Source organism: Beta vulgaris, chromosome 9 (assembly GCF_026745355.1).
Source record: "Beta vulgaris subsp. vulgaris cultivar EL10 chromosome 9, EL10.2, whole genome shotgun sequence".
NCBI lineage: Eukaryota > Viridiplantae > Streptophyta > Magnoliopsida > Caryophyllales > Amaranthaceae > Beta > Beta vulgaris.
In genome coordinates, this window is record NC_079210.1 from 163667 (window position 1) to 187101 (window position 23435).

At 38.3% G+C, this 23435-nt stretch overlaps 1 protein-coding gene and 1 long non-coding RNA gene across 3 annotated transcripts; both read left to right on the forward strand.

Moving 5' to 3' along the window:
• Positions 1-415: 415 nt before the first annotated feature.
• On the forward strand, positions 416-8807 carry LOC104902505 (ras-related protein RABA5a). 2 transcript variants are annotated; one of them, XM_010690293.4, is made up of 4 exons: positions 416-576; positions 5282-5417; positions 7000-7348; positions 8244-8807. In XM_010690293.4, exons 3-4 carry the CDS (start codon positions 7009-7011, stop codon positions 8579-8581), a joined length of 678 nt encoding a protein of 225 aa, XP_010688595.2. In that variant the 5' UTR covers positions 416-576; positions 5282-5417; positions 7000-7008; the 3' UTR covers positions 8582-8807. The 2 variants fall into 2 exon arrangements, with proteins under 2 accessions (XP_010688595.2, XP_057247749.1); XM_057391766.1 differs by lacking the exon at positions 5282-5417 and having other exon boundaries at positions 439-576.
• A 7638-nt stretch (positions 8808-16445) lies between these two features.
• LOC125493380 (uncharacterized) lies at positions 16446-18275 on the forward strand. The gene is made up of 2 exons (XR_007269930.2): positions 16446-17272; positions 18052-18275. It is a non-coding gene; the product is annotated as an uncharacterized LOC125493380 (long non-coding RNA).
• The last annotated feature ends 5160 nt before the right edge of the window (positions 18276-23435 follow it).

Genomic DNA, 23435 nt, shown 5'->3' on the forward strand with positions numbered 1-23435 from the left:
TATCTGAAAAATACCCTATAATTTAGAGTGGTACTCCATCGAGCTGCCACCTCTCTCTACGATTGACGGTTTGTTAATGTGTTGATTTTCTTTTTATGTTTTTTTTTCAAAAACTCATAAAATTGTAAAATTTATACTTCCTCCGTTTTTTTTAGATGTTACACTTTCTATTTTAGGAAGTTTTAAATTAGATGTTACACTTTTATTTTGGGTAATAACTTCTCTCTATCTCTCTCCTATCACATGCTCATATGGGGCCATTTTGTTTTCCATTCTCTCTATCTCTCTCCTCTTCAAAAATTACCTAGGAGTCTGTTATTTGAAAAGTGTAACATCTAATAAAAAAAACGGAGGAAGTAATATTTTTACATAATGGTAAAAGAGGGTGTCAAAGACTCAAAGTCCACGTGTCTTCCAATATTATAATAGAGATACCAAATCCCTGACCCAACGTTTTCAGCCCATCTGCATCAAAAATCTAGACTACACCGTCCCAACCCTAAACTTTAGAAAGTTGTCAGCTTTCTCACTCATACGAATTTTGACGCTCGAATTGATCTTCAAAGCTCGTTTCAGGTTTTAATTTTCTCCTTGGATGAATCTACTTGTTTAGACGATCTTTTATTATGATTTTTCATGTGATACATCATTTCTTGCGATTTTAAGATATACTTCATGTGATTATTCACGCGATTGATTTTATGCGATTTTGATTGTTTGTTTCATGGATTCAACTTCTTTTTTCTTATCTCATGTTATTTCATGTTTTTTAGGGATAATTTACATGTTAGATACGTATGGTTCGAAATTTTGGTATAACTTTTTAACTCATGTTTGTTTCATGGAATCCAATGATAATATGCGATTTGTCATTTATTATTGTCTGCTACATCAAATCAATTTTTGAAGTTTTGTGACTGGAAGTCTGGATTAGATGACCTATTATCCCTGGGCCACAGGGAGGCCGCCCCTCCTGCCCTGGCTCAGGAACGGGCCTGAATCATTGTTAGTTAGCTAATTCAGATCTCAGAATACTTTTCTCAAAGGGTCTGTGCTAGTTTTTTAAGATTTCAGATTTCTTTTAGCACTTAATTGATATTCTTAATAAACGATGATTTGTCTTCTTTGATTTTGGTGAATGGTCTATTCGTTGTTTGTCAATTGATAGAAATAGAAATGCTGGAAGCATGAAATTGAGCGCCTAATTACTTTTCATGATTTGCTGAACTTTTGCAATGATGAATATTTTAGATTTTTTATAATTATAAAACGGTTTTTTCACCACGTACTACCCTTATACTTTTCAAAATTCACCAGGTACTCTCGAGTTTCATGTTAATACATCAAAATGCCCTTAATGACTAACAACAGTTAACACCATTAGTCATCAATCCTAATTTTATTTGTTAATCCCTAATTAACCTTAATTAATCCCCACTAAAAACTCTAATTTATAATCTCTCTCCTTAATCACTAGGCACCAGCACTCAACCACTACAACCTGACCCTTAATTACACAACCTAATCCCAGTAGGCTGCTCGTGGGGGTGAGGTCGGGCTTACAGGGGTGGGGGTGGGGGAGGGGGAGGGGGTCTGGTTCAGCTGGGTGAGGTTGTGTGGTTAGGGGTCAGGTGGTGGTGGTTGAGTACTGGTGGTTAGGGAGAGGTTATAAATTAGAGTTTTTTAGTGGGATTAATTAAGGTTAGTTAGGGTTTAACAAAGAAATCAGAGTTAATGACTAACGGAGTTAGCCGGCGTTAGTCATTAAGGGCATTTTGATGTATTACCATGAAACTCAGGGTACCTGGTCGGGATACTTGGTGAAATATCAATTATAAAATATTGGAATGATAGAAATTCTAATGCTAGAAATACAAATACAAAATCTAATATAAGATCGACTTACTATAAATTATTGTAAGATAGGGATAAATTTGGGTCTTAAATAGGTCACTTTTGAATTAAAAAAAGTCACCAATCTAACTTAGTGACTTTTTTAGAGCAAAAAGTAAGGGGGTCCCACAATAAGTGTATTGCAAGGGGGCTTTACATAAGACTTACTAAATATAAATGATTAGAATATTGGATATTTTGGTCTATTTATTTTTGGAGACTTTAAAAGTGCTAATGTATCTCTTTTTGGAGACTTTAAAAGTGCTAATGTATCTCTGGGATGTTGTTGTGGAGCCAATGTAAATGGAGCTAGTGGAGGTTGATAGAGGTCTTTAAAGCTATGGTAGGAGGCTCTGCCACCAACTTCTAGTTCTCATTGCAGTTTGGATTTAGGCTAGCATGAACAGTTTGTGGCAATTGCTCCTGTGCTGCTTAAGTGACCATAGGACTAGGGAGCCACAAACTTTTACTTGATATCCTTGTGCTTTGGCCTGTGAGTCATTACTCGTTAGTCACCAACTTGTGTTTTGCCATATGTTGCTCTCCTTTTTTTTTTTTTTTTTGTGTTGACAACATTCTTGAGCTCACCAAGACGATGAGATGCATTTATGTTTGTAACTTGTAAGTATGCCTATTGAAGGTTCTTGCCTGGTTTTATGGAAGTCACGGGAATCACACTTTAGCTGAAAGCGCTTACTTGCTTCAAGACTTATGTAGTGTGCGCTAGCTGAAAAGGAAGGGGATGCGCCTCGTGTATAGGCTCGCTGCTTTGAAAACCTGTACCAGTGTGGAAAAAAAATTCTTGTTTGCTTCTAGTTAGCACTGGTAGTACAGGTCCATCCGCTCTTCATCATTAATAGGCTAGCCCATAATAATGAAGAGTGCACTGGCTTTCCGGAGACCCGATCTGAAGTAAGCAAGCCGACTTTCGTCGCCTCAAGTTCGGTTTGACAAGTACTAAGACTAGAGTAGAGATCTTTCTTTACGTTAGACTTACTAAATATAATTTATTGGAATATTGGATATTTTGGTCTATTTATCTTTGGAGACTTTAAGATGTTGATTGTGGAGCCAATGTAAATGGAGCTAGTGGAGGTTGATAGAGGTTTTTAAACCTATGGTAGGAGGCTCTGCCACCAACTTCTAGTTCTCATTGCAGTTTGGATTTAGGCTAGCATGAACAGTTTGTGGCAATTGCTCCTATGCTGCGTAAGTGACCATAGGACTAGGGAGCCACAAACTTTTCCTTGATATCCTTGTGCTTTGGCCTGTGAGTCATTACTCGTTAGTCACCAACTTGTGTTTTGCCATAGGTTGCTCTCCTATTTTTTTTTTTTTTTTTTTTTTGTGTTGACAACATTCTTGAGCTCACCAAGACGATGAGATGCATTTATGCTTGTAACTTGTAAGTATGCCTATTGAAGGTTCTTGCCTAGTTTTATGGAAGGCATGAGAATCACACTTTAGCTTAAAGCGCTTACTTGCTTCAAGACTTAGGTAGTGTGCGCTAGCTGAAAAGGAAGGGGATGCACCTCGCGTATAGGCTTGCTGTTTTGAAAACCTTTGCCAGTGTGGAAAAAAAAGTCTTGTTTGTTTCTAGTTAGCTGGTAGTAGAGGTCCATCCGCTCTTCATCATTAATAGGCTAGCCCATAATAATGAAGAGTGCACTGGCTTTCTGAAGACCCGTTCTGAAAGTAAGCAAGTCGACTTTCATTGCCTCAAGTTCGGTTATATAAGTACTTAGACTAGAGTACAACTATCTCTATTCTTTACATACGACTTACTAAATATAATTTATTGGAATATTGGATACTTTAGTCTATTTATCTTTGTTGACTTTAAAAGTGCTAATGTACCTTTGGGATGTTGATCGTGGAGCCAATGTAACTGGAGCTAGTGAAGGTGATGGAGGTTTTTAAAGCTTTGGTAGGAGCTCTGCCACCAACTTCTAGTGCTCATTGCAGTTTGGATTTAGGCTAGCATGAATAGTTTGTGGCAATTGCACCTATGCTGCTTAAGTGACCATAGGAACTAGGGAGCCACAAACTTTTACTTGATATCCTTGTGCTTTGGCTTATGAGTCATTACTCATTAGTCACCAACTTGTGCTTTGCCATAGGTTGCTCTCCTTTTTTTTTTTTTTTGTGTTCACAACATTCTTGAGCTCACCAAGATGTTGAGATGCATTTATGCTTGTAAGTTGTAAGTATGCCTATTGAAGGTTCCTGCCTAGTTTATGGAAGGCACGGGAATCATACTTTAGCTGAAAGCGCGGGAGGGGATGCGCCTCGCGTATAGGCTCGCTGCTTTGAAAATCTGTGCCAGTCGGAAACAAAAGTCTTGTTTGTTTCTAGTCAGCATTGGTAGTACAGGTCCAGCCGCTCTCTATCATTAATAGGCTAGCCCATAATAATGAAGAGTGCACTCGCTTTCCAGAGACCCATTTTGAAAGTAAGCAAGCCGACTTTCGTCGCCTCAAGTTTAAAGCTCTGGTAGGAGCTCTGCCACCAACTTCTAGTGCTCATTGCAGTTAGGATTTAGGCTAGCATGAACGTGACCACATGTACTCTTTCTTTTAGCACTCTTCGAAGTATGGCTGTACATGAGGATCAAGAAATGACCCAGAAAGACTTGCTGCTGTGAAAATTGGTTGATGAGGAATGATAAAGTTTCTCAGTGCTTGTGAGCATGTTTTCCATGTCAAACAAAGTGACTACTTATATGGAGCTGCACACATCAACACACAGTGTCACCGTTTGGCATGTAGGAGACCCTTGTGTTTCTGTCATTTTGCTTGCATATGCTTTGAAGCTGCTATAACAGTTGCTAGTTCTGCGTGCTTGCCATATCCTTGTGAAAACTTGATCACATCGGAGTGTTTTCGTGGTCGAATTCACTTTGAATTTGATAAATCCATTGCTTTGATTAATCATGAATGAAGGTAGCCCTTGTACTTCTAGTTAGTGGGTACCTTTGCTAAGATTTCTTTTTTATGTCATGCAGAACTTGTTATGTTCTTCTCATGCGCTTTTTTTACTATGACCTTGTTGATTATCTGTACACATCTTGTACATGTCCAAATTTGATCCTGGCTTCATGTGGCAAAATATGACTGTCATATATATTTTATGGGTTTGATCTACTATGACTTTGTAAGTAGCTCTGCCTGTCTGTGTTTGATTTAGCTCCTTCTGGCCAATTCTGGAAGTATCTGTTGGATGAGCATAATTGTTTTTCCATTTATCTAACAACATCACCTGATTGATTTCTGTACCCCCTTTGCCTATGTACAATTATCCACATTTTTCCTCAACACCCCTCCTTCCCGGCCCAAATTACAATAGATTATATTTGTCTATGTAGTAATGATGACTCTGTATTAATCAGTTGGCAGGAGGAAAATATATACATCATACAGTTCAAATTGGGGTTCTCTCAAGGCCCTTTTTAGAAAGGGTCAAGCTATGTCATAAATTCGCTAAAGGCGGCGGCTGAAGAAGCCGGATCGTTGTATCTAGAAATCGTAAGTTGATTCTACATGTTTGCCTTTAATTTTATTTATTCAAAATTTGTCTATTAACTTCAATGCACTGATACAGTCCATTTGTTTGACTAGACTAGACTAGAAACGTTAAATTATAGGTTTCCTTGTCCCACTGCAATCCAATTTCTCTCCCCACTTTAACAAAATCTTCTCCATAGTTCAATGTGAACCTTGGAAGTTGGATCTCCATCACTATGCTCAATAAGTTTGGTGTCTTGAAACCTCCATTCCGTTAGATTGTAGATATGTGATTGCTCTGGTTAATAACCATTATCCAGAGATGGCAAACACAACAGTTTTTGTCCATCAACATTGCATCTAATCAGCAAATCGTGTTATCTTACGGTCTTAACTATTGCATTCCAGGTAATATGTAGTGGGCACAATTGAGGAAGGTATTGTTGAGATTTATAACACATGATGTGCGAATCTTATGAATACTTATCAGCTCATTGAAAACCTTGTCTATTGTAGTCATGAAATTTTATACACGAACAATTGGTTGTATTTCAATATGTGGTGACTTCATAGACAACACTTTTTCAAACTCAACCATGAGAAAACTGACAAGTATTGACTATTGAGTATTGAGGATACGTAAGGAGGTCGTTGAATAATCCAGGGATCTAAATTTTGAATGTGATAACCATAGGCATTTATGTGGAATCAGTAATAATTCAGTATAGCAATTCCATTTCCTGCAGCCACATCTGACCCATGAGTAGGCTGCCCAAGGTGTTGGGTAATCACAAGTATGGTGAATGTTGATGTGAAAGTGCCCAGCAGTATGCTTTCTCTATTCTCGCTTCTGGACATGGTCCCTTTGCGTTCTTGTTTGCCTTCTAACTGGGGACCACTTTGACTCTTCTATTTATCTTATGTACTTGTATCCGACACGACTCGGACAAGCGTATGGGACTTCTCATCTGCTATTTCAATTTCCATTTTGACGTCTCAAGTATCTTGGTAACATATTTTGTAGGGAGAAACAATAAAATAGTTGTGTTATATGTGTTCAATGATGGGGTTCAGATCAGAATTAGTAGCACATAAGTAAACGTAAAATGTGTGCATATTTTTTATCAGAAAAAAGTGTGCTAACGTAGTTGTATTGTGAAGAGACATGCTAAAGTCTCTTAGAATCTGGAATATGCTTCGAAATGCTGTGTCCCTGCACCCATGTTGGAATTCAAAGATAGGTCCCCCTGTTAAATTTTGTTAACCTAGACACTTGGACTCATACCTGGTTTCTCTTGAGAGGTCTCCTAAATTTTACTTGCACCTTACTGGAAAAAGAAATTGTACCCATATGTGGCGCTTGCACCTGTGTCTGAATGGTTGATGTGGTGGGAGGTTTGCTTATGAGTTCTGGTACCAACCTTATATTGATGATGTTCTTTGCATGCGCTCGAAGTTTTTGTTTTGTCTTCACGTGTCTGCATTCTATGTTACTGCACTAGGGAAGATGGTACTATATTACAGTACAGAGTCCTTGACATATCTTCAATATTTAGACTAGAAAGTAGATAGTATGAATTTCTAAAGCTGACTTCATTTTCAGGCGTGGAAGATGGCATTTTATTCAGAGGAACAACCAGCTGAGGATTATCTCTTTAAGATAGTATTAGTTGGCGATTCTGCTGTCGGGAAATCCAATTTGCTTGCAAGATTTGCTAGAGATGAGTTCTACCCGAATTCAAAGTCAACTATAGGTGTAGAGTTTCAAACACAGAAGATTGAGATAAATGGAAAGGAAATAAAAGCACAGATCTGGGACACTGCTGGTCAGGAGCGGTTCAGAGCAGTTACATCAGCATACTACAGAGGTGCTGTGGGGGCTCTTTTGGTGTTTGATATCAGTAGACGCCAAACATTTGATAACATCGGCAGATGGCTCAATGAACTTCACAGTAAGCATCGATTTGAGCTTACCTGTTTCACTGCTTGTGCTTCTATTGACTTGTTCTGCGTTTATAAGATAAAATACAAATGCACACTGCACAATGTCAATGTCAATGTCAATGTCTGCATGTCATTACTGTAGTTATATTATTTACAACAATTTTTAGTTGGAGATCATGTATATATCTATGTGAATCATACATATTTTCTTGTGAACTGTGACATTTGATTTGGTACTTCAACGCTAAGAATGTCAGATAATGAATATTGGCTAGACCAGTGTCACATAATTCGCATTGCAAATTGGCAAATTGGTTTACTCGGGAAATTTACCCGACTAACCAAAACTGTACTAGGATAACCTGATTCTCACCTGATGTGACCTAACCTAACCTGATTAGGCAACTAATGGCAAAAAAGTGATCTATTCCCTTTAAAGTACTAACAACAGACTTAATATGATCCGACCCGAACCATGTGACTCATCACCCAAATACAACTGGAATAATAACAAATGGCTGACCTGATTCCACGTGTAATATGGGCTATGGCTCATGCTTTAACTTGTTTTGTTTTCATAATTTCTGCATTTGCTTTTATCTCAACTGCCTACTCATGATATGCTCCCCTCCCCTTTCAGTTTAATTTTTCTGTTTTTCTTTGTTTTAGTACCTTATTTAAGTGCTGCCTAGAGCTAGGATATTATCTTTACTGGATGCGAAATACTTTGAAAATGATGATAGATTTCTCAGCAATGCCTGAGATTCAGACTTAAACGAGAAAGTGTTCAATTGGGTATTAATTAACGGGTTTGTGTAGGATTTGTAAGACAGTTTGTAGTTTGTTGTCCTCCCAGATAACGTTTATTCATTTAATTGATAGTTTGTGATGTTTGTTTGGCAGCACATTCCGATATGAATGTGGTTACAATACTTGTAGGTAACAAATCTGATCTTAAAGATGCAAGAGAGGTGTCAACTGCTGAAGGGAAGGCTTTGGCCGAGGCACAAGGTCTATTCTTTATAGAGACTTCTGCTTTAGATTCATCCAATGTTGCTGCTGCTTTCCAGACCGTTGTTAGAGAAATTTACACCATCTTGAGCCGCAAAGTGATGCAATCTCATGAGCTAAAGAAGAATGACTCATCGTCATTGAGTAATGGGCGTACAGTAGTTCTGCAAGAAGATGAAAATACTACTGTTGAGCAGCCCAGGTCAGCGGCTGGTTGTTGTAGTTCTTAACCCTGATATAGTGTGATGACGATAATGGTGTCTCTTTGCTTTTAGAATCCACTGTCAATTGTAGTTATTTCATTTATTTGTCACTGGACGGTATGAAGGAATACATAGTGTAAATTTTATTGAAGGGAATATTGAAATACTGGGTCTTTCTGTGTTGTAATCTTTCAAATTATACAGTGTAGCCAACCTTTTTAAAATGGTACACAGTACAAATCACCTTTTCTAATGCACGATGTTCTACTGTTTATGATAGGTCATTAATTTCATTTACTTTTTGTAATATAGTGGAATTAATACAAGTTCCACATCGTTTAATTTTTGGAGAGAATATTTACATATTACATTAGGTCTACTCGATTACAGAAAGTTAACAAAATTAATGATGTGTGATTAGCAGGGGTTTAGTGCATTAAAAAGAGGTAAATTTTGAATGTAGTGTGTGGAATTCTAAAAAGGTAGGGTACAATGTAGGAAGTGAAAAGTTTATTATCTTTTACATTGTTGTGCTATCATAAATTTGTTGTATACATTATATATTATTTTAGTTTGTGAACAAATTGAGCTTCCTATCTAGCTTTGAGATATATTCACGTAACTAAGAGTATCGGTTCAAATAATTTCTTGAGATAATTACGCCAGTTATTACTTTTTAACTTTGAAAATTATTTCATTTATTAGTAATTGGCTTTGAGATATATTCATTTAACTAAGATCTCAAATTATTTGAAAATCATATAGAACAAAATCCTAGCCTCCCCTTCTCTCCTTTTCTCTCTAAAACCCTAGCCTTACCTACTCCTTCTTCATTAGTTAGGGGCTGCCATGGATGATTTCATCCATGGTAAGCCCCCTTTTCCCTTTTATTTTCAGTTTTTAATTTATTTTCTTGTTTTGTCGAATAAATTAGTATCTCTTTATGAGATTTCTTCAAATCCCGTTATGGGATTTTTAGTCTCTGTTGTGGAGATCTCCTTCTCCCCTATGGGAGTTGTGAGTGTGGTTGTTTTGTTTTTAGGTATGAGAAATTGTTCTTATTGGTTGACGTTCAAGCGTCTACATGAAGGTATTGGAATCTCGGATGCAGTTAACATGACTCGATCAAGAATGTTCTTCCCAAACTATGTCAGAATGATAGACTTCCTCATCAATAGCTGTTTGATTCAGCAAATACAAGGGGGTTGCGTTGTATTGCTCGATCTGGTTAATTATAGTTTCTTCGAAGACGAATTTGATTTGACCTTGTTTAATTATATCTTGTTTTTCTTTAATATCTATTGTAGATACCGTTTGACCTTCAATTAATGAAATTTCTCTTTCAAAAAAAAAAAAGATCTCAAATTATTTTCCTTTATTCTCAAATTATTTTCCTTTAGTAGTACTTTGTAGATAATACTTTTTACAAATTGTGCTAGATACAATTAATTTAACTTTGAAAATGATTTTGCAAGCATAACGTGCATATAAGGATAGTATTACATAATGACTCTGTTTGGTAGGGCGTAAAACATTCTCATTGCTCTCCCAATGATGAAAAACCATTTTCCCTTCAAAATAAAGGGAAAATTATTTTCCTTCCTTTTCTTTATCTCTTTTGTACATTCTACTCACTACCTCCTTTTTTTTTTTTGACGAGACACTACCTCCTTACTTTCCCTTTCATTTTCCTTTCGTTTTGTCATTTTTCTTACATGGAACCAAACAACGGAAAACTAATTTTGGAATTGTGTTTTTTATTGTAAATTGTTTTCCATGTGTAGTATCCTGAAAACTTAAGCGTATTAAAGTGAATAATTAATTATAATAAGTAGTTAAAATATATTTCATTTTAACCTTTCACTAATTAGGCAACACATAATAAAACGATCATAGAATTACAACATAGAAATTACCAACTTAAAAACGTTATTACCAAGATGTCAATAATTTATATTTTTTTCGATTTCATGAACTAAACAAGAATGTTAGTTTTATTGTTAAATCACTAAAGCACAAAATACCAACATTTCAGCAAACTTTTGCAAAGCCACATGAAGATTGATGAAGAGTAGAGCAAATTTTCCGATTTTGTGGTTACAAAATAAAAAGAGAAAATGAGTAAAAGTCTTCCATGGTCAAACACTCCATTACTCTTGCCTTCTTCCTCACTCATCCATGGGCACTTGGCACACATGCCACCACCCTCCATTTTTTTTCCTCTGCAAAAATCTGTCACCAATCCATCTTCTTAGCTTCCTCGAGTCAAAAATCAGAATATTTACTTCAATCTTCTTCCTCCCAACTACTGGATTAGTGTTCATAAATCCACTATAAATGGCCATAAAATCCATCACCAAGAACACAACAATTTCACAAACTTCATTCTCTCATCTCTCACTTCACCACCACCATATTTCCAGTCACAAATTCGCCGAAAAATGTGACCCAAACAAACCCCCAAAAGAAAACCCATTTTTCCTTCTCTCTCCTCTGTTTCGGGTTACAAAAAGCACCACCACCATTTGCCGCCGGCACGCGCGACGCCGAGACAGCCACTAGACCTAAGTCGCACTCAATCGCACCCCACCCCTTGCTTCGCCCGACACTCGCCGGAGCTCCGCCACGCCACTCGCACTCTTTTCGCTCGCTCCTCTTCTTCGCACGTCGTTGTACCGTGCAGCACCACCGGCGACCTTCGCCCCGCATCGTTCCGCCATCGCTCCGTCGTCGACGCTGCTCTCTGCCATCTACCGGAGCCGGAATCCCCCTTCCTCGCTGCACTGTCGTCCCTGCTCTAAGAAGCAGAGGTAACGACATTCTTCTATTTTATTTAAAAGAAATTTTGATTCTTCTTTTTATGTTTTAATCCAAGCCCAGTTTAGTCCCTTTTGCTATTTAGGTTAGTTTTGGGCCTAGGAGGAATCCAAGTTGAACTAAACTTAAGTGTTCATAATCTGAATTTTATTATGTTGGGCTAAAAGATGATTGGACTTGTTATGTTTATATTTATGGACTGATTTGGTTAGTTAGTTTAATTAAACCACTTAACTTGATTCCTAAAAATTATGATTGGGCTGTATTTCATGATTACTAAGCTAGTTGAATTGATTAAAAATCCAATGAGCATGCTATTTGTAATATGAGTTTATGTTATCCTTAAGTTCACTTATAATACCAAGATAGCTTAACTTAATAGTTTTAAGTGATTAAATAATATTATAAAAATGTTAATGGTTATATTATAGCTTTAAACTTAATTAATTTAATAGTGGACGATTAACTCATGATCAACTATGAAACCCTCTAATAATAATATACTTTCAAATGGTTATATAATATATAATAATAACCTTAAGTATAATGTTTCGATAATTCTAAAAGCATAACTAAAGGAGCTAATTCACTTATTAGTCGATTAAAGAGTCACCTTAAGAAGTTGTTCACGACTAAGTTAATAATGACCTTTGTTGATACCTTTATGACGTTATAATGAACGACATGACCTTAATAAGCGCTAGCGAGTATTTAGGCTTAAAAGCTACAAAACGAAACGTTCATTAATAAAATTATTCTTGAATAGATTAAAGAAGATAAAGGATATTACAAGCCTCCCCCGGCTATCAAAGTTGTTAAGCAGGAATCCAGGTAACGTCTACTGATAGCACCCGAACTCCCCTTCCAACTATGTTTCATAAGATGTTTTTATGAAATGTTTATGCGATGTTTTTATGGTGTGCAGATATGAAATTTTTGCTATCTAAATGACGTTTATTAAATAATTTGATGTTTTATGAAGTATGACGACTTTGATGTTACGAAAATATGATGATGATTATGTTATGATTATGTAATGATAAAAAAAATGGAACATGATAAAGTTCAAGTGAAAGAAGGTTCTTGGCAGTATCCCGTGGGTACCGCAAGTGTCACCTTTGTCGTGGCCACCCTTCTGGTTAATGATTGGGCACCGAAAGTGTCACCTTTGTTGTGACCGCCTTTCTGTGGGCACCGCAAATGTCACTTATGTTGTGATCGCCCTTCTGTATGTCAATGATGTAGGCACCGAAAAGTATCACCTATGTTGTGTCCGCCTTTCTGTATGTTATTGGGACACGTCCCTTCTGTTGTACTAGCCAAGTTACCAAAGTAAAGATATATGATGATGAAATAACGAATGATGATAATGTTTTATGATTATGATTTAATGGTTGTGTTCACGAAATGGTTTTACTATTTTTCTCCTCCCTGTTTGCTAATAAAATGAATTGGAATGCTTTTACGATGTTAAGGTAATATGTTATTGAGCCTCGGCTCACGACATTTTGTTTTATGTTTTAGGTATGCTTATGAAGATGGGAAGGCATAACAGTGAGGAAATATTAACTTTAGATTATGAAACTATATGATGGTTATGTATTATAAGTTCACTTACACAAAATTATGGAATTTTAGCTATGGTTATTATAATATGTTTAGTTTTATGAAATAATGTTGCCTTCAACCTTCTGGATGGAAGGTACGGCAGTGACGCTTCGACTAAATTAGGTCTTCCGCTGCTAATGATTGATTAAGTGAGCTAATAAATGATGCTTAAGAGTCGGGCGTTACACCATGAAAATAATTTTACATTGAAAATATTTTACACCTAACCAAACAGAGCCAATATGATCATTAAAGATGAAAGAAATGCTACTATTTTGCCTTATGAAGTGTCATATATATATATATATATATGAAGTGAGTTCATATGAGAATGCATACTTATATGAGAATGAATTTTACACGCTATAACTCTTATGAAACAGTGATGTAACTCTAATGAAAAAGTGATGTAACTCCAAAAACGAAATATTTGAATTTTCAAAATTCAAAAAGAACAAAATTTTTTAGAGGGTTATAACTCTAATGAATAAGTGTTGTAATTCTAAACCAATCGTATGGTTGAGATTCATTCTCATTTCTCATGTAAGGAGCATTCTCATGTGATCTTTCCTCATATATATATATATATATATATATATATATATATATATATATATATTATAATATATATATATATATATATATATATATATAGGGTTGGGATCCGGTGAGAATAGGTCCCTATGTGAGAACACTTTTTATTGTGAGAATGAATCTCATCCGTAGGTTACTAAGAGAATCAAGAAAACGACATTGAGCAAATAAGCCTGCAAAACTATGAGAAAATATCATAGTGACCATGTGTTATATCATAATAACCCATCTATCACATGTTTAAAGAAATTAGTCAAGAAAAAAAATAATATCTACTATTTTCATATCATGGTGACCCTCTGCTATATCATAGTGACCCTCGTGTGTATCAAGCAACTTTTTCTCTCTCTCACGTGTTGAAATTGTTCTTTGAAAATCACGACATTCTAGGATTACATTAAAAAACTATATTTGAAGGGTGACTATATATGTATAACGGTCACTATATGTCATATGTGTTCGAGCTGTTTTTTTTTTGTCCATTAAAGCTAAACTTGAAGAAAATTAACAAAAGAATCAAGAAAATGACATTGAGCAATTAAGCCAGTAAAACTATGAGATAATATCATAGGCGCCATGTGTTATATCATAATAAACCATCCATCACATGTTTAAAGAAATTAGTCAAGAAAAAATAATATTTACTATTTCCATATCATGGTGACCCTCTGCCATATCATAGTGACCCTCTGTTGTATCATAGATAGTAACCAACACAACCCTCTGCTATATCATAGTGACCCTCTGTTGTAACATAGTAACCAACCCACTTTATGAAAAAAATAATGTGGAATCCGCAAATAATCGAACTAAAACATTGAAGAACTAAAACTCCATGAACGACGATATAGAGGAGAGAGAAAGAGTAGATAGAGAGAGATCCAAAGGTAGCGTGAAAGGGGTGAGGGAAAAGGAGGGTAAGGATTAAACTAAATTACAAAAATGTCATTACTCATAAGTGTATTTAGAATGGTTTGATTGTTTGATTAGATTAGATCCAACGGTCCAAATTTGTTCTCATATAAAAAAGTGTTCTCACATAGAGGAGGTGTTCTCACAAGAGCCCTCCTCTCTCTCTCTCTCTCTCTCTCTCTCACATAGAGGAGATGTTGATCATTTCATAATATTTTTGCTCATTTTTTTATTTCACTTATTTTATGGTTTTGCTCATTTAACAATTTCATGCTCATTTATCAACATTTTTGCTCATTTTACGTTTTGCTCATTTTACGTGTTGCTCATTTTACTTTTTTTCTCATTGAACTTTTTTATGCTCATTTTACGTTTTTCTTCTTTTTAAGTTGTCAGCTTTCTCACTATTATAATAGATGAAACTAGACCAACTGGTAAGAGATTTGAAAGATCGCAAAAATATTTTGGCAGTGTTAGGGCTGGTATGTAACACATATTCCTTACTTATATTATTATTATTATAGATTCTGAACTACCTATATGTGTTGGTGTAGTTATGTTCTGTCTGTACTATGACTATTAAACCCTACTTTGTTGTATTTCCAATTTTCGGTGGTATATACAGTAGAATTCCAAAAGCATGGTTTGCCGCATGCGCATATTTTGTTGTTCATGCATCAACAAGACAAGTACCCCGTAGCTTCAGATATTGATAAGATTATTTCTGCCGAGTTGCCCGATGAAGGTGAAGATAAAGAACTATATCAAGCCGTCACCGAGTTCATGATGCAGAGTCCATGTGGCGCAGCAAACACAAATGTGCCGTGTATGGTTGACAAGCAATGCAGTAAGCATTTTCCAAAGAGGTTTATTGATGCGACTAAAGTGGATGATGAAGGATATCCCGTTTACAGGCGAAGAGATAATGGATCTACAGTTGATAAGGGTGGAGTTCATCTTGACAATAGGTATGTTGTTCCATATAATGCTGGATTGCTACGTAAATATCGAGCACATATTAATGTTGAGTGGTGTAACCAGCCAAGATCAATTAAGTACCTGTTCAAATATATAAACAAGGGGTATGATAGGGTTACTGCTACGGCGTACCAAGATAAACAGAAAGAAGGTGAAGGGAAAGAAATCGACGAGATAAAGATGTACTATGATTGTCAATACATTTCAGCTTGCGAGGCAATTTGGAGGATTTTTGGATTCAACATCCATTATCGAACTCCTGCTGTTTAATGACCATGCTGATGTAGAATCCGTACTAGACAGGCCCCATATCAACAATACGAAATTCCTATCTTGGATGAAGTGTAATGAGAAATATGAAGAAGCCAAGGCGATTAGTTATGTGGAGTTTCCTACAAGATTTGTTTGGAAGCAGGCGTTGAGGGAGTGGACACCAAGAAATAAAGGCTTTGCAATAGGTCGCATCTACCACGTATCGTCGGGATCTGGTGAGAAGTTCTATCTTAGGACGTTGCTAAACTTTGTTAAAGGAGCGACGTGCTATGAAGACATTAGAATGGTTGATGGTGTAGTGTATCCTACCTTCAAGGAAGCTTGATATGCAAGGGGATTACTTGATGATGATAAGGAATATGTTGACGCAATCACGGAAGCGAGTTTCAGAGAATCAGGGCACTACCTAAGACATTTGTTCTCCATGTTACTGTTATCCGGGAGTATGTCGAAGCCGGAGGATGTTTGGCATAAGACTTGGAGGTTACTGTCTAATGACTTTTTGTACAAGCAGCGGGGTATTCAGAAAAATAAAGGTACACAACTACCAACATATCCTGAAAATAGTTACTACATATATTCTTAAGAAATGTGCATATTTAGTATACGTTACTGTTGTGTAATTTTAATTTATGTTTTCGCAGACCTACAGCTAACAGACGATCAAATCGAAGCGTTTGCGTTGGCGGAGATTGACACCATGTGTAATACTCCGTATTTTTAATACTAATTTCGTACTAATTAAGAAAATATAAAAGAATTAATAAAAAGGTATTTTAATTTATTTACAAGTTAATAGGAATAAATTATTAGTAATATGAAGTTGTTAGGAATTTCCGGAATTTTTTTAAAGAGTAACCTAATCGACCTAGGGTTACTACCTTTTGGAAGGGAGTATAAAAAGAAAAGAAGATGGAATTTCAGAAAAAAACCCTAAACCCTTTCTTCTCCCTCTCTCCCAGCCGACTTTTCTCTCTCCTCACTCTCTCCTCAGCCGATTTCTCCCTTCTTCTCTCTCTCTCGAATTTTTCAGCCTCTCTCCCTCAGATTTTCTTTCTTCCTCTCTCGGATTCCCTCTCAGTCGGTGTTTGAGGGTCGCGCGGGCGTAGTCTCGAGTGGTGCGAACTCGCGCTGCGAGCGACGAGGGTGTGCCGAGGTTGCGAGCGACGAGGGTGTGCCGAGGTTGCGAGCGACGAAGGCTGCGCGAGGTTTGGTTCGAGCGGTGCGCAGGCGTGTCGAGTTGTGCGCGACGGTGTTCGAAAGGCTGCGAGAAATCGTCGCAGGTTGGTGCGTGGTTTGTGCGAGTTCTGTCGCACGAGGGTTTCGGTTGTTGCGCGGGGATTGTGCGAACCAGCAAGGCTGGTGTGGGTGTCCGTGGGCGACGAGCGAAACCGGGCGAGGCTACTGTGCACTCGTGTGGTGTGGTGTTTCGATTCCGGAGGTCGGTCGCCGGAGTTCTTTTGCCGGCGAGATTTAGCGGTCCCAATTTCATAAGCGGCTCGTTCTATTAAGTCAGCGAAAATTCTCCGTTACAAGGTACGTACGCGTACCAGTTTACTTTCAAAGCTTAGTATCATGTTTAGGTTGCAGTTCATGTTATTGGAACCTAGTACCATGATAGGGAACATTTGATTGTGATTGTTTGGTTAGACGTTTATAACGTGAAATCAATATGATGCATTGAAATATGTTGCATTGAAATGCGAAGTTCTATCGTAGTGTAACATCAGCATTATTAATCTGATCTATAGAGTAACAAGAGTGTTACTAGGGATAAGATTGAGTTTGGTAATTAAGAGAGTATGTAAATGACTCCTTAAAGTTATAAAAGAATGATTGGTAATAAAAGAAGATTATGGCGATACTTGTAGTTGGACTCCCTACAAGTATAGAACAATGGGGGGTGTAGGACTTGTCCTACACTCCTACGCAGGCCTACTGTGACGACAGTAGTGTCCTTATATTTTGATAACTCAAGTAGGCGGAAGGTTCCGTTCGATCTTGGGGGTATGCATACTAAGGTGATGGGTGTGAGACGGAACAAAACCGTATTTGCATTTCATCTAATAGACCAAGTTGTCTATTAAGGATTCAGTAGCCCGTATGATTCTAGTAAGATGACGGTGCCCGTTCGATGCCAAATAATGAAAGATTAAAGGATGTGAGATAACGTAGGTTCATATAACAGTTGTAATGTATGCATCATATTATGTTCATAAGTTTCATATTCATTACGTACTCAGCATAGCTGACCCTGTGTGTTATTATGTGTTTGTTGTCCTGTGATGAACTATTGATACTTCAATGGGGAGCAGACTAGGTGAGCTGGTGCTGCTGCATGACTCAAGCATATGGGGGCTAGACTGTAGTTTGAAGTTAACTTTTGGTTTGATCATTAATGAATTTTATAGAACATTGTTACATGGTTTGAGTTTGAATAAAGAGGGGTCATCTATGATTCCCGAGTTGTAATTACATTTTCTATTCCGCTGCAATTTGGTTTTGAGACAATGAATTTGAGTTACCGTATTTCTAATTATGCCTTGCGTTCCATCGCGGCGGTAACACTCCCAAAGTCGATGCGACGTAGCTTAGACGTGTATGGATTTTGGGGGTGTTACAAAACTGGATTCAGAGCCAGAAGCTCCTATTTTCAAAGACGTTTTCGAAACGATTTCAAAACGGGTAGTATGGGCTAGGAGCATATAGATCATGTCATGTGCATTAAGTCATAGGCATGTTATCATTGCACTTTGTTTGTATCTCGAACTTGTATGTGCTCTCTGTGTAATTGAAATGGTGAAAGTTCTTGAAATCTTCAAATGTGACTAGATTAAGAGAGTGTACAAAGATAGGTCTAAATTGATTAGACTCAAAACTTATTTAAGTATAAAAACTATTTTATTGATCGAATGAGCTTGATTTCACTTGTGGATTTCAAAGTTAAAATGAGCATTTACCTCTTTACAAAAACTTAGACTATTCTATTTTGTTTTTACTTTCACAGATGGTTCACGACATAGGCTGTAGGACTTTTTGATGAAACAAGTAGGGGAAGACTGGGATATGTGGTTCTTTAAAATGAAGTCTGCTATGGATTACAGAATTATGCAAGGGGAACAGTGGTTACGATCTGAGGGCTCTAGGATACACTTCATGCTTCGTTATGTTCCAGATATAGAGCCATATAGATTTGTTCATCGTAGGTATGGGGATATGTGGACTCCAGAAGGGTATTTCAATAGGAATAAGCATACCTACGGATACCAGAACCTGCCTTCCGAAAAGCACTTCCTCACTGACCTTAAATACTGCGAGAATGAGTGGAGGGTTCGTGAGACCAGGGGTCAAAACCCTTCTACTTCATCTGAAAGGGAAAGTTCGAGCAATAGGGCCATAGATGGGAATTCTGAGAACCCAGGGGTCATACCTGAACCGCCATCAGCACCTGTGGCAAAAAGGCCAAGATACCAGCCATTTGAGGATGAGTTATGTAGCCGATGACTTTCAGAATCTTAGGACAGTCACTTACGTCTCTGATGATGAAAGGAACAATAGGACCTTCATTATAGTGTTGGGTGGGGTCCAGGTTGTACCAGGGTTACATGGGGAGGATGATGATGATGAGCCACCTCCACTAGAGGATATACCAGTTGAGGAGAGGACCCTGCTGAGAATGAAGACCCTGTTGAGGATGAGAATCCTGTTCAGGAAGAGGATCCCATTGAGGCGGAGGATCCCATTGAGGAGGAGGATCCCATTGAGGAGGAGGATCCCATTGAGGACGAGGATCCCATTGAGGAGGAGGATCCCATCGAGGAAGAAGATCCCGAGGAAGACCTAGGACCCATACTAGAGATATATTCTTTGAGGACGGCGAGCCTGAGGCAGATGAGATTGACCTTGATGGAGGGATGGAGGATTCTGGATCAGAGGATGAAGCTCACCGTCTTGGCCCATAGTTCTTTTGAACATATATGTAGGATTAGGATTTTTGTTTTATTTTGATCGTTTTTGTTCATTTGTTATGTTAGGGATAATAAGGCTTGCATGCCGATTAGGGAGTAACATTATTTGATTTATATATATATATATATAGTATTTCTTTACAAATATTACATTCCCATTTTCAATAATAGTGCATAGTATTATCTTTTATTGTTAATATGGCATCTTATTTTGGATGATTGTAATGCAAGTCAGTACAGACTTAAAGGTGTTCGCAATATATGTTTATATGTTAAATGTGTATTCGTTGAATAAGTTAAAACAAAAATTATGTGTAAGTCACTGAAATAGCTACTATGTTAATTTCAGCGCAGAATGGTTCGATCGGGAGGCGCCCCTGACACCTCTCTTAACATCGAGCAATCGATACGTGACCTAGTACAGATTACAGCCAACTTAGCCCAAGGTCACAGCCGGGATGGGACCTATCTGAAAAAGTGGCCCGTAGGAACCCACCTATACTAAATGGAAAAGGGGGACCTGAAGAGTTGGAAAACTGGGTTGGGGAATTTGATAAGCTTTTCTTCACCCTAACCTGTCCTGACGAGAAAACAGTGCCCTTAGCTAGTTACTATCTGCAGGGGGATGCCCATTTCTGGTGGACCCAGGCTAAGGACAACCTTCTCAGCCAACCGGGTTTCGGGTGGGAAACTTTTAAAAAGGCCCTAAGAGACAAGTACTACCCTCCGTATCTTAAGAAACAAAAAGCCCAAGAGTTCATGATGCTGGAACAAGGGACCATGTCGGTAGAGGAATATTACCGAAAATTTATTGAACTGATGAGGTTTGCCCCAGAGATTGCCCCTACTGAGGAGGCTAAAGCCTCACGTTTTGAATTGGGACTTACCCTTGACCTGCAGGGTAGACTGGGGGGAGATACATTCACCTCTCTGGACCATGTGTTTGGCAAAGCTGCCCACCTTTATGCTATCAGGAAAAGGGAGGAAGGGGGTAAGCTGGGCGAGAAACGTAAGGATAACCCAAACCCTGAGGGTCAAAGTTTGAGAAAAAGCACAACGGGAACCAGAATAATCAAAACCCTCAGAGAAATTTTGGTAAGGGACCCAACAATAACCCTAATCCCAACAACAACAACAACAACCGCAACAATAACACCAATAACCGCAGACCTGAGCGTGTATATCGGTGTAGAAAGTGCCCGAACAACCACCTGGTAAGGATTGTGAGGGTAACAAGGTTGAATGCCGGGAATGTGGGAAGATGGGGCATAGAGCCTATGAATGCTATTCGAAAAACAAGCTAAACCCCAATGGCCAAAGGAAGGGAACTATGGGGACAAGCCCCGAAACGGAAATGGTAACGGGAATGGTAACGGGGGAGGTAATTACAATGGGAATTCTAACTATTCCAAGCCCGCTACCAATACCAGCAACCAAGTCTCTAATGCTAACAATGCAACTAGTTCCCAAGATAAGGGCAAAGGGAAGCTGTACATGATGACGGCTAGTGAAGAAGAGGCTCGTAGAGACGTTGTCACGGGTACATTTTCTATCAACTCCACTCCTGTTAAAGTTTTATTTGATTCTGGAGCATCCTTGTCATTTATTGCCCATGCAACTGTTAGAAATTTAACATTGGTCGAGTCTGAGTCGATTTCTATGCCTATAGTCATTCCATCTGGGGAGACTGTTAATTGTTCTAAAAGATTCCTAAAAGTGCCATTAAAGATAGGTGAGGGATACTTTCCCTCTGATCTGATAGAGTTTAACTTATCAAACCTAGATATCATTCTGGGGATGGATTGGCTTGGGAAGTACAGGGCTAAGATAGATTGCGATGCGCAAAAAGTGGAACTAAAGGACCCTTTGGGGAAAAGAGTGTCATATAGGAGGATACCTCGAGAACCAGGAATTAAAGTTATCAATGCGTTACAACTTAAGAACTACGTAGACAAGGGTTGGCCCCTATTTATGTGTTCAGTGAGAAGAGTGGAGGATGATCCGTTAAGGCCTGAAGATGTGCCCATAGTCCGGAATTCCAGGATGTCTTTCCTGAGGAAATACCTGGTATGCCTCCAAGGAGAGATGTAGAGTTCACCGTTGACCTAGTACCTGGGACTGGACCCATTTCGAAAGCCCCGTATCGGATGGCTCCGGCAGAAATGAATGAGTTAAAGAACCAGTTAGAGGAACTTCTAGAAAAGGGGTATATTAGACCTAGCATGTCGCCATGGGGAGCACCCGTCTATTTGTGAAAAAGAAGGATGGTAGCTTGAGGTTATGTATAGACTACCGGGAGTTGAACAATGTCACTGTGAAAAACAAGTATCCATTACCTAGGATTGATGATTTGTTCGACCAACTTCAGGGTGCGGGGATGTTCTCCAAAATGACTTAAGGTCTGGTTACCATCAGTTGAGGATTGTTGATCATGATATACCTAAGACTGCCTTTCGAACCAGATATGGCCACTATGAGTTTACGGTTATGCCTTTTGGGTTAACAATGCACCTGCAGTTTTCATGGACCTTATGAATAGAATTTTCCGACCCTACCTAGACAAATTCGTCGTAGTGTTCATAGACGATATCCTGATCTATTCTAAGAACAAGGAGGAACATGAAGATCATTTGAGGGTCATTTTGCAGACACTTAGGGACAACCAACTATATGCAAAGTTTTCGAAATGTGAATTTTGGTTGGAAAGAGTGTCATTTTTGGGTCATTTTATCTCTAAGGAGGGTGTATCAGTCGATCCTGCGAAAATCAAAGCCGTGAGTGAATGGCCTACTCCAAAGAATGTCACGGATATACGAAGTTTCTTGGGTTTAGCCGGTTACTATAGGAGATTTGTGAAAGACTTCTCCAAAATAGCAAAACCTATGACAAACCTGATGAAGAAGGATTGTAGGTTTACCTGGAATGAGGACAGTGAGAAGGCCTTCCAAACACTCAAAGAGAGATTAACCTCAGCCCCTGTCCTAACCTTGCCTAATGGGAACGAAGGATATGATGTGTATAGTGATGCATCCAAAAATGGGTTGGGTTGTGTTCTGATGCAAAACGGGAAAGTTATAGCTTATGCGTCCCGACAGTTGAAGCCATATGAAGTCAATTACCCAACACATGACCTAGAATTGGCCGCCATAGTATTTGCACTCAAAATCTGGAGACACTACCTCTATGGGTAACCTGCCGTATCTTCACCGATCACAAAAGCCTTAAATATATCTTCACCCAGAAAGACCTCAACATGAGGCAGCGCAGATGGTTAGAGCTCATCAAGGACTATGACTTAGACATCCAATACCATGAGGGTAAAGCCAACGTTGTTGCTGATGCGTTAAGTCGCAAGTCTAGCCATAGCCTGAATACATTAGTCGTTGCCGACAAACTTTGTGAGGAATTCTCTAGACTTCAGATAGAAGTTGTTCATGAAGGGGAGGTAGAAAGATTGCTGAGTGCCCTAACCATCGAACCTAACTTCCTAGAAGAGATAAGGGCGAGTCAACCTGGGGATGTGAAACTTGAGCGAGTCAAGGCAAAGCTTAAGGAGGGCAAAGCAGAGGGGTTTGCGATCCATGAGGATGGAGCATACGATATAAGGGTAGGTGGTGCGTGCCACAAAAGTGTGAAGAGCTGAAACAAAAGATAATGAGCGAGGGTCATAACACGACGTATTCTGTCCACCCAGGGGGAGATAAGTTGTATAAGGACCTCAAGAAGATGTT